Source organism: Tiliqua scincoides, chromosome 3 (assembly GCF_035046505.1).
Source record: "Tiliqua scincoides isolate rTilSci1 chromosome 3, rTilSci1.hap2, whole genome shotgun sequence".
Taxonomy (NCBI): domain Eukaryota; kingdom Metazoa; phylum Chordata; class Lepidosauria; order Squamata; family Scincidae; genus Tiliqua; species Tiliqua scincoides.
Genome location: NC_089823.1, coordinates 195,603,429 through 195,615,703, shown reverse-complemented (window position 1 = coordinate 195,615,703; position 12,275 = coordinate 195,603,429). Strand labels below are relative to the sequence as shown.

The window sequence follows — 12,275 nt, the reverse complement described above, 5'->3', positions numbered from 1 at the left end:
GGCCGTTTTGAGGGACAAGTTGCATACCTTAGTCAAGAGATCTGCAACTTCATTCTTCAATTCCTTAATAACTCTTGGGTGGATGCCATCAGGGCCCGGTGACTTATTGATCTTTAATTTATCAATGAGGTCTGAAACATCTTCTCTTTTAACCTCTATCTGACTTAACTCCTCGGTCAGAAGGGGCCGTTCGGGCAGTGGTATCTGCCCGAGGTCTTCTGCCGTGAAGACAGATGCAAAGAACTCATTTAATTTCTCTGCCATCTCTAAGTCTCCTTTTATCTCCCCTTTTGTAAGCCCAAACAAGGTCTTTGCAATGCTTTAAGACTATCCATGGAAAGGAATGTTACAATTCATGGGAAGCCACCAATAATGCTTTTCTGCATGAAACCAGAACCAGGGGACATACACTAAAATTGAGTGTTGGGAGGGTTAGGACAGACAAAAGAAAATATTTATTTACTCAGTGTGTGGTTGGTCTGTGAAACTCCTTGCCACAGGATGTGGTGATGGCATCTGACCTGGATGCCTTTAAAAGGGGATTGGACAAGTTTCTGGAGGAAAAATCCATTACGGGTTACAAGCCATGATGTGTATGTGCAACCTCCTGATTTTAGAAATGGGCTATGTTAGATGGAAGGGAGGGCACCAGAATGAGGTCTCTTGTTATCTGGTGTGCTCCCTGGGGCTTTTGGTGGGCCACTGTGAGATACAGGAAGCTGGACTAGATGGGCCTATGGCCTGATTACGTGGGGCTGTTCTTATGTTCTTATGAGGCACCCAAGCACCCACAATGCACACATGGAGGCAGGTGAGGCAGAGCCTCCCCAATGGAATCCTTTGAAAAGCGCCACTGCCATGTGAGGCACCCAAGCACCCAAGGGAGAGCCTGTAGCTCATTTGTACAGTACAGGTTTTGCATGCATGAGGTTGTATTCAACTCTCAATATCGGTTTAAAAAACAAAAGATCTCTGATCATAGAGGTTAGAAAAACCTTGAAGATTTGTTCTGAGACAAAATATATCATATTGAGCGAGATAGACCAAAATTCCAATTCACTGTAAGGCAGCTTTGTGCATGTATAAAACATGAGATCTTGGTCCTGGGCAAAAGCTACAACAAATGGGATCCTGACCGAATGCTAAAATTGATCCTTCCAGGACCTGATCCATTACAAGCTGCCTATATTTTGTTAGTGTCCTCTTTCTCTCTCAATCTTTTTGGATTTGATGGATATTGTGAGAGCATGTTCTTGCTAAATCAGTGGCCCATCTAATGCAGGATTCTCTTTCAAATGGCAACTAGCCAGAGACCATTTGAGAGTTCACAAGTATAGATGATAGCCATCACCATACCCCAATGTATGATACCAGCATCTTGTACTCAGAGGTTTAGTGCCTCTGAGTGTGGAGGTTCTGTTGTTAGCCATGGATACATCCCTGTCCTTCATGAATGTACCTATCCCTTTTATAATGGCCACACTGTTAGTGACCATCACAAACATCTTCTAGCAATGAATTCCATAAATTTAAAATGTGGTGCGCGAAGAAGTTTGTCTTTGCTGGAAACTGGAGATTTATTTATTTTTGCATGCTTCAGCCTATAACCTCTAAAGAGCTTTGCAGCATCCAATTCAGCATTTCTGCCTGTTGTGGCTCTTCCTTCCTTCCCAACATATTGACTCCCATCTGTCGCAGCTAGGAAGATCATCACCACAGTAGGATAGACTTTTGCAAAGGACTGCACTGATAGTCAAAAGAACAAGCTTGGGCACTTTCTTCCCAGAGTCCTCTTAGAAGTGTAAGGTTGACTCTTTCCAGTCTGTTCTGTTTTTCCCCACTCCCAGCTCCGCTCCCTTCTTCAGAACTTCTTGAAACATTTAGAAGGAGTAGAAGATGGAGATCTAACTCCTTGCCCAACAGGGAAGAACTTTTCTTGCTGGAGAGTTTTGATTTCTCCAACTGCTTTCCTTCTAGGGAAATGGATGAAGCTGAAAGAGTGACTGAGGCCAGAAAACCCAGTCTCCTTGGTCTGTCCCTTTCCGCCTGACTTGCCTCTGGGGAAACCATGCAGGATAGGAAATTAAACCAAGTTTTTCTGGGGCATTACTGGGCCCAATCTTCACTTTCAGGTTGTCTCCTAGAGCAGCCATTTTCAACCACTGTGCCTTGAATGGTCTGCAGGTGTGCCACGGAGTTTGGGGGAGGATCATTTATTAGTAGGGCCATTGGGGGATGTGAGCCCCCACCAACAGCATGGTGTGCCTTGTCAATTGTCATAAAACTGATGGTGTGCCTTGAAAATTTTAGTACCTTGCCAGTGTACCATGAAATGGGAAAGGTTGAAAATCACTTCCCTAGAGGAAAGGAGGAGTTAATCTGCAAAAGCGTTCTTGCAATACTTTATATAGAATAGAACTAGGTTTATACAAGATGTGGAAGAAGTGGTAAAATGAACTTTTCCCTCACTCTCGGATAATCTGAATACATAAAAACTGAATGGTGTAACCAAGTTCTCTCTGTTAAACGCCTTGGTTCATGTCATACTAGAGAGTTGTGGGTTTGTGCATGATGAGAGTTTATCTAGATTGGTTCACACATGCATATTTAACATGTTGGCTGCAGCATGAAGTGATGGCTTGCATGTGTGAATAGGCTAGTACAGTTGAATCGCCCCAAATCGGACTTCTGTATTCATCACTGCATGTCTATTCAAACATAATGTTTTCAGTGGAGGTAGCTCAGTGGTGATAACTGCAAATCATCAAGTTGTAAGTATTCTACTGATGAGAGGCCAAGTGATGTCCATGCATACATGAGCCACTCCCTTCTCTTCAGGATGAGCAAGCACACTTGGGAGGGTACAGGGAAATCAGCATTGACCAAAAATGTTGGCTGCCTCCCAAAACTGAGATAGGAACTCCCACACCCCTATGCCTGAAAATACAGCCCACTGCTCCTGGCCCCTCCCCACTGACTGTCAACTTTCTTTCCTGCCAATAGAGCCAAACAGCATACCTCTCGGGTCTCTATGGAGTCTCACCGACTGGCATATACCCACATCAGCACTCCGTAAGTGCATTGTCCTGCTCTTCTTGGATGCTGGCCCTCCACTCGCTTCGCAGCACACCTGTCTGTCGCTTTAAGGCTTTAATGCACCATTTAGGTGACTCTGTTCTGGAGCAGTTTCTCTGTATGTTGCTGCCCCCTCAGTTCTGATAGTGACAGCAACCTGAGGGCCGAAGGAGAACAGAAGAGACACCAAAAAGCACTTTCTCTGTCCTGCCTTTCTTTTCTTGGGGAGCATAGAGGGCCTGATGCTATTTTCCCCCATTCTTCCATCACATGTTTTCAGTATAGGGAGCTGCTTTGTTAGATGAGCAATAGTCTAGATTAGTGCTAGCTGGCTGGCTGGCTGTGACTCTTTGGAGCTTTGGACAGGGATCTTTCCCAGCCCTAGCTGAAGATGGCAGGGATTGAATTTGGGAGCATCTGTATGCAAGAGTATGTGCTGTATCCCTGAGCTCTGGCCCCATCCCCTTACCCAGACCGTTGATTACAGCACTCTGTTCCTTGATAGGCAGTCCCCAGTCTAGACCATGATCACGGAACTGCCCTCAGTCTCCAACCCATCTTGCCTCTGCATGCTTCAGCCCATCACCATTGCCTTTGCATATTCCATCCCTTACCCTTGTGGCTGTCAGCTCCTCATTCCCAGTCCCCATGCTTCTTAACGATAGTGTGTACACAAAGTATCATAAAGAAAACACACTATCAGGATTTGGGACCAGCAAATGCAAGAGGAGTCGTTTTGAATTACCCTGTTTCGGTAAAACAGGCAGTGAAGCTCCTTGTCAGAGCACTTCATTGCATATCACTGCTGTGCTGTCCTCATTTCCTTCTGATGCAGTTCCCCACAGGACCGCTATTGCTACTAAGACACATTCCCTGTGACGCCTTCATTCTGTGAGTGGTAGAATATGGATTAGGTGCTGTGGTATCGCATGGCGACAAGACCTTTGGACTATTTAGGGCAGTGAACAGAGGCACCTTTTAACATAGTGGATCTCTTACATTTTGCAGGGGGAGAGCAACTGTCGCTTTTCACCCTAGCATGATGTCTCTTCTAGTGGCTGGTGTTCCTAAATATTTTGTAGTGATAATGATGATTTCTACTCCAGTAGAGAGCAGGTTACAAGAACTTGGGACAGGGATGCTTTCTTGGCTCTGCTACCTGCGTGCAGTGCATGTTTTCAACCATTGTACTATGCCCTCCCTCCATAAACTTGGTAATGATAACACCTTTGTGGACAGAGTTTCTGTCATTCTGTAGCAAGGTTTCTGCTGGTCATTAGATTTCCTATAAAATGCTTCATTTGATTATTCCTTTCTGTAAAGTCACTTTTAAAAGCTTAATGTCTCTATCCATAAACAGGTGGCAATTCTAATAAGCTCGAACGCTGCCTGCCTGACTCTATTATTTAAGCCATATCTGCCCAACATTGCATATACGCAACAGGGACCAAATGTGTACACCTATGGGCCGGGCAAAATGTGCTACATGTTCCTGTGTCAGGAAGGAGAGATGAGAGCAATCCTTGGGAACAATCTGCTATGAATTCTGGAGAAAGTGTGACCTAGAGCCTGGTCTTTCTCTTTCTGCTCTATTAATGGGCGTTAATGTGCAACTTGTATCTTTTCCTAATGGTGGTTTGAGGGGTATATCTTCACTGTGCAGTGAGGCTGTGGTGGTTTGTCATAATAACATCTGGGTTTGCCTCCAGGGAAGTCCAAATCGGCTACCACTCCATGATCAGTTCTTCATTCCATCAAATTATAGAACTGTCAGTTTGGAAGGACAAGGAAGGCTGTCTGAGACTAATCTTGAGGGACATTGCTCTTGACTCAAGCGCTCTTGATTGGTTAGCCCGTATTGGATTATAGTGAGTCACAGAGAGGAAAGAATGTAATAATAAAATTGCCAAGTGACCACCTGTTCCTTTTCATAGAAGCTCAAAGCCTGGACCTTTTGCTGCCTCTCAAGAAGAAAGGACCTTTGTTAGAGTTTATCGATGAGAATATTCCTGATTATCTCATCTTGATTTGCACTTTCTGTGCATAGAAAGGAGTAGAAGTTGTCTTTGAAAGCATAATGAAGCCATGACTAGAAAGATGGTTAGGTGTACACCCAAACAGATCCTTTATTACTTACTTCCCTCATTTCACCCTTGTTCACATGTGCTTGTTTCACTGTAGGGACAAAGCAATATTTCATCACCAGTGTTGAGCTCTGGCAGTACTTGTTCAGTAAAGCATTCAATGTAGAACCTACCTGGACTGAAGAAGTGATGCTCACAGTGGCTAAAATTGTTGGTTTGGAGAGTAGCAAAAGATATTTGCCAAAGATGGGCCACTGTGAGGTCCTTATATGGAGGAGAGCTTGATCTGGACTTCCGGGTTGCAAAGGGTAGTGTTTGTAAAGCAGCTATCAGTAAAGCATCAAAAGTGAAATGCTTAAAAATAATACCCTAAAGCAGTCATGTTCATGTTCTAGGATTTAAAAACAAACATTTGGTGTAAGAGAGGAATTCAGGCTCTTACATGCATCAAAAAGCATGGAGATTGTAAATTAAGATTCCTGACTTAATTTGTGGTCCACCATAGCAGTGAAAGTCTTCTGTGTTCTTGCATGTTGTGCTCACTTACAACTTAGTCCATTTTCTCTGTAAGTTGGGGGCAAAGCTGAAGCTGGAATCAGTGCTAACTTAGTATTTCATAAGTAGTCTTCTATTTCTAACAACCAATGACTTGCAAAGCTCATCTTTACCTGAAGAGCCCAGTGTTCTGCATGTTTAACCGAAAGTAACACCAGACATTATCAGAACATCATTGGTACCAACAAGAGCTTTTTTCCAGCCTTGGTAAATGGCAGCTGCTTGTGAGGCTTTGGGCGGAGTGGGGGAGGGATCTGTATTAGGCAGTGGCAGAAAGTAAAAATCCCCTCTTGGATGCTCCTGCTCCAGTCTGCAAGGGACCTGATCCAGGTGCAATTTTAGGGTTAACGTAATATGTAGTTTGACCCCAGGGATTTATATCATGTAGTTTGACAGCGATTTATATCACTGAAGGGTGGGGAGGAAAAGGTAATTTTTTACTTCCTTGTTCTCACTCAGAAGCCTTTTGGTTCTGCTTTTTCCCTGTGATGCTGTTTATTTTCTTAGTACTGAGTTAGAGGTGGAGAATTTGTAGTGTCTCAGCTTTGGCTGATGCATGTGCTTGAATAAGATTTTAATTGTACTGTAGGATTTGTCAACACCTCCTATTTGTATGTGCTTGATGATTGCTAGTGGAATGCAGTAATGGCAAAATGGTATATTTTACACAAACTAGTAACACTGATGTAGTTAATTCAATCTAGAATGAATTCCAAAGCTCCTTTTAAAAAAATTACTCTGTTGGGGTAGAATGAAATTTAAGAGCATTAAGTCATACTGCTTGTTGAAGAAAGTCTGTAGTCTATTGCACTGTTTTGAGTGGCTCAACTGGCTAGGGCAGTGGTTCTCATACTCTCTGGGAGAGTTTGAGAGCCACTAAGTTCTTGTGTGGGCGGGAGGGGGGAGGCAGCAGGGGCGGGAATTGCACCGCTCAGGGGGGGCTGCAGGGGCTTGGGTACACATTCACAATCTCCATATCTGCATGGAACTGTAGAAAAATACCTCCCTTTTCCCCACTCTGGTGAGAAATATGTAGGATTATTAAATCCTTGGTTAATGCACCATTAAGAAGTAACAACTGAACAAACTCGACTTTGTTCCTTAGCCCAGGGCTTTCCAAACTGGGGCGTCGTGACACCCCAGCCTGTGGGCCCTGGGCCCTGCCCCCTTAAGGGAGGAGGCAGCAGCGCGATCCCCAGGATCGCGCCGCTCAGGGGGGCTGCAGGGGCTTGGGTATATGTACCCAGGCCCCTACAGCTTCCCAGGGGTGTGGGGAGCCCGACGCGACCTGCAGCAGGGCTCCCTGCAGCAGTGAAAGTAGATGCGGAGTGATCGCGCTCTGCTAAAACAGAAGTGGAGCGCAATCGCTCTCCATCTACTTTCAATGCTGCGGAGAGCCCTGCTGCAGGTCGCGCCGGGCTCCCCACACCCCCGGGAGGCTGTAGGGGCCTGGGTACATATACCCAAGCCCCTGCAGCCCCCCTGAGCAGCGCGATCCTGGGGATCACGCCGCTGCCTCCTCCCTTAAGGGGGCAGGGGCCAGGGCCCATAGGCTGGGGTGTCGCGACGCCCCAGTTTGGAAAGCCCTGGGCTAGGGAACCAAGTCGAGTTTGTTCAGTTGTTGCTTCTTAATGGTGCATTAACCAAGGATTTAATAATCCTACATATTTCTCACCAGAGTGGGGAAAAGGGAGGTATTTTTCTACAGTTCCATTGCATGGTTATGCAGATATGGAGATTGTGAATGTAGAACCAGATGTGGTAGTCATTTTGGAGTAGCTGATTAACATGTTACCAGTTATGTTAACCGGTGTATATGGGCATTATTGTCCTCAAGTGCTGCTAAGAGGAGGAATTGAATGAATGACCCAGAAATCGCAGTGGTGTTCTTGCTTGTACTCACTTTCTCATGTATGAGACTTCCTTCAGTTTGGGGTTGGATGCATTTCCTTTTTTTATGCAGCTCAGCTGAGCATCTGCTTTTTCTTTGCTAGTGTGGGTCTTGTCTGTCACCTGACACAGAGTCACTGCTTGCTTGTTCTCTCCCCTATTGCCACTTGCAAGTGAGGAACTACATGCCTTGGGAGGTACCATCAGCGAATGTGGGACAACCTCCCTTCTTTGCCAAGATCATTTTATATCTCTGTTTGCTATCCACAGTTGCCAGAGCAAGAGGTGGTGAACTTGTTCATCCCAACGCAGGCAGTGGGTGCCATTATTGGAAAGAAGGGCCAACACATAAAGCAATTGGCAAGATTTGCAGGTGCCTCCATTAAGGTGAGTGATGTGTACCTCCCTTCCTTTACTCCCATTGCTTTCTGCCAAGCAAGGTCAAGAGCTAGAACTCTGTGGCCACCTCCAACTCAGAGGAGACAAGATCCAAGATCAGAGTGGTATTTTGTTTCATACCTTTCTGCAACACCAGCACCACCCTTCATTGCTCCACTACTTCTGTTAATCACATCTGTATCCCATCCTTCTTCCAAGGAATAAAAGGCTGCATAAACAAAAACAAAACCCTGTTGAAATAAATTACCATCAGCTTATACATATGCAAACAAAGAAACATCAGTGGCAAAGGACAAAGACTGAATACCTCTCCTAAAGAGAGAGCACCACAGATTGTGAATGTACTGTAGACTCCTCAGAAATCAGATATCTCCCCCAGCATTCGAGTGAACGTAGACTGGTTTAGAAAAGACAGCTGGTTGCTTATATACTCGGAAAATGACTCATTGCTGGAGGCTGACTCAAGTTACTCTTGGGGCTTACTGATGACATGCATGACACCAGTGAGTAAAGTTTGGGTTATACTTGGCCAATCAGGGAAGTGATCAGGAGAAGTCATTATGAATTAGGGCCTTTGTATATTTAGTCCACCAGAAATATTGCTGTATCTGTCTGGTTGTATTGTAGTTTCTGATAATACAATTACTGAATTTGTACTGAATTTGGTCTTTGTTTTGTCTGTATGGTCCATGTTCTGTACATGGAAGTGCTCCTGCAACCCATTCCTGGGATGTAACATGGAAAGTATCCCTCTTGCTGTAAAAGGGGGGGGGGAGAAGCCAATCAAAAAACCCAGTAATGCTTGGGGGTTTGTTCACTAATGCTGAGCCAAAATAGGTACCCTCATTTTTCCAAATCTTTACTCTCCACAAAATGTGCCTACCTCCCCTTTCAGAGATCTTTGAGGCTATGTGCAAATAGGGCAAAAAGTGCTTTAAGTATTATGGGGTTACCTCCTCTGAAGTGGAGACTACCTGTTTAACTGTGTTATATCCCTGTCTCTTGTTGAAGCAGTTGTCAAGAAAGGAGAAGAGGGCAGGCTGGGCATGGAAAGCAAAATTTGGGGGGATCTTTGACCCCCTCCTAAAACAATACCTTTTGCACCAAAAATCAAACGCTGCAAAAATTTGATAGCACCAACTTTCAGATGAAAGGAGAAGGTGTAGGAGAAGCTAGATGTGTCAGCCATCCTTCAGTATCAATCATAGTAAAACAGCAATTCTTTTGGTGGAGTCCAGAATAATGTCCAGCATTTGCTTTTAGTTTGGGAATTCATTGACAGGTTTACCAATGCCTGTTCTACACGCAAGACAGATCACATATTTTAAAAGTTTTTTATGTTAAAGAGATTGATGGTGGGCAGAGTGAAGATGCCACAAGTGCAATCCTGTGGATGTTTTCTTGGAAATAATACCCACTGTGTTCAGTGGGGCTTATTCTGAAGTATGTGTATTTAGGATTGCAGCATAACTTGCTTTATGATATTCTCTGTGTTTTACAGATTGCACCAGCTGAGAGTCCAGATGCCAGTGAGAGGATGGTTATCATCACTGGACCTCCAGAAGCGCAATTCAAGGTCAGTATTTAGCAGGCTTTTGTCACTTTATGCAAAGTTAATCCACAGTTGCAAAGAACACAGGGTAGCCAGACGCAGCTCAGCTCTTGCCATACATGCAGAGTTTCAAATTTTTAGTGAGTGTTTCACACTTACATCAAGTAGTGCAGAGTGCCTGACTCTCCCTATGGATCTATTGTGCTGCAATTAAAGCTAGAAGCATGTATACAATAGAATACATGTATACAATATATGTATACATGTAGAATAGAATAGTATGCATATGTAGACTATGAATAGAATAGTATACATGAATAGAATATGCATACATATAGAATAGAATAGAATACATGTATACAATATATGTATACATGTATGTATGTATGCATGTATACAATAGAATAGGATATTGAATTTTTCTTTCTCCAGAAGTTGAAAAATACTCTAAAATATTCTAAGGGGCAAGAGAAAAAATAGTACGTGAAAGAACACTGGGATGCTCTTTTTCAAGCTGAGCAATGCTGTTGACCTGGAGACCCAAGGAGGCATTTTTCTGTAATAACTGAGTTTTGACAAAGGAATTTGTCCTCTAAGTTTTCTTTTCCCCCACCATGTTATAAAGAACAGATTCACTTTTGAACTTTATAGCCTGGCTCAGTAATGAAATAGCTTCTGACTGGGCTATGCCATGCATTAAATTTTTTAGGGGTACCTGTAGAAAAAAAATGAAGTACAAATGTAGCAAATATACATCACAGAGATTTGTTCACTGGTCATGTTGCCGAGATTGGCTGCAGGTCCCTGTAGGGTGAGTGGGAAATGTGAGGTTGCCTCTGAGCAATGTGTGAAATGTCCTGATAAATTTGGATCACTTGAACTTGGGAGACAAGGAGGATGAACAGCTGGGCTTGCAAGTCTTATGCTTTCTTCTGACCTCATGACCGTGCACAACTTTCCTACCATTACCAGTCCCTATCAGTAAGCATACTAGTGTTCTAGTGGTAGATTGCATTGTTTCACCCTATTTGACAAGATGCTTGATGAAACCGACCCAAAAACAAACCATGGTGGTTCTGAATTTCATCTGCTGGTGTTGAAGTCATTCACATTTTGCACCTTAGCAACATACTCCTGTGAAATCCATTTGTGTAGCTCTTGTAGACTGGCCCTTAGATTGTTCTGTTGTGCAAAGGCATAGTTATGCCTTAATCCAAAAGGCAACTATATGAGTAACCAACCCAACACAGAGAATGACTGGTGGCTTTGGGACTAGCCTTATAACCTAACCCTAGTTCCATTGGTATAGTTGCAGCTACTCTAGTCAAATGTTGCTGTGCTGCTTAGGCATTAAACTGGATTTTAAGTGCAGCACATAATTGCTTGTGGCATTGCAGCTGAAGTCAGTCTTGCACTCAAAGTGGGAGAATTGTGGGTGTAACAGCCAGCATTGATGTGAATCTGAGATATGCCGAGACATTTGGAACTCTTCACCCAACTCTCAATCAGAAACCCCAATGTCTCTGCATCCTTTCAAGGGGCAAAGTGGTTTCTTTGCAGTCTACATCTTTATGAATGCACACAACGATGGTCATGGATCAGCTCGTAAAGTCTGATCTTGATGTTGCAGGCCCAGGGACGAATATTTGGAAAACTGAAAGAAGAAAACTTCTTCAATCCAAAAGAAGAAGTGAAACTTGAAGCCCACATCAAGGTGCCTTCCTCTGCAGCAGGCCGTGTGATAGGAAAAGGTGGCAAAACGGTAGGTGGGATAGCTGATGTTGGGACCAAGTGAAGTATATTAGTGAAAACTGACAGCTTTCCTCCCAGTCCTTCCCTTCAGGGTACTTACTGTAAGCTGTCAGGAGCCTGACTAGGCTCATTCCAGCTACCATGTCCCACTGTTGACCATGCTAACATTCTCATATGCTCTGTATCATCAATTGATCACTGTTTTGCCCCCTTGCCAAGTCTTACACCCTGGGCGGCTTGCCTCCTTCCCCCCCACCTTGTGACACCACTGGACCTGGGTCATTTAGATTCCTTATTTCTTCCTCTGTAGTTGAAGTGAGAGCTGCCCATAGAAACCAATGGAGAAATCCACAATTTTAACATAGCTGTGATAGAGGAGCAGCTGCATCCCCCCCATAAAGGTGTAGCAGCATAGAAAAGCATCTTTTATGTTAAAACATGAACCAGAGCATTCTTTCCACAGACAATAAGTTACTCTTGTACTTATTGCTGTGTTCTTGAAATTCTGTTGAAGTTCTGAAAAATCAGTGTTCTGGTTTGCCTAGCCCTAGGGATTCCCTCAAGTGTGTAGAAACTGCTATTATTTTTAGTGACTTCGTTTCAATTGCAGGCTGATAGGCACTTGAGCATCTGTGTTCACTATGATTCTGTTTACGTGTTTATTGTTATAGGTGAATGAACTACAGAACTTAACTAGTGCAGAAGTAATTGTACCACGTGACCAAACCCCTGATGAAAATGAGGAAGTTGTCGTCAAAATAATCGGTCACTTCTTTGCCAGTCAGGTGCAGTACTTTAAAAATGCTGTATTCAATTAAGATGTTAACAGTGGAAAAATCCACCTTTTAACTGTCTGATATCTGGAACAACGTAAATAGTTTGTTCACATTTAAGGATGCAATAAATAGAATTAAATGCAGAGATGTTAAAATAGGAGGGGCCAGTAGAGGACCCAGCCTTACTGTGCA

At 43.7% G+C, this 12,275-nt stretch overlaps 1 protein-coding gene across 2 annotated transcripts in view; it reads left to right on the top strand.

Annotated features, from left to right (window-relative positions):
* IGF2BP2 (insulin like growth factor 2 mRNA binding protein 2) overlaps nucleotides 1–12,275 on the top strand; it is an 80,761-nt gene that overhangs the window by 65,056 nt on the left and 3,430 nt on the right. The window contains exons 11-15 of one of the 2 annotated variants that reach the window (XM_066621914.1): nucleotides 3,004–3,072; nucleotides 7,875–7,991; nucleotides 9,505–9,579; nucleotides 11,186–11,317; nucleotides 11,979–12,092. In XM_066621914.1, the coding sequence (XP_066478011.1) occupies nucleotides 3,004–3,072; nucleotides 7,875–7,991; nucleotides 9,505–9,579; nucleotides 11,186–11,317; nucleotides 11,979–12,092 (507 nt within the window). The remainder of the gene's footprint in view (nucleotides 1–3,003; nucleotides 3,073–7,874; nucleotides 7,992–9,504; nucleotides 9,580–11,185; nucleotides 11,318–11,978; nucleotides 12,093–12,275) is intronic. The other variant, XM_066621915.1, reaches the window with a different exon arrangement.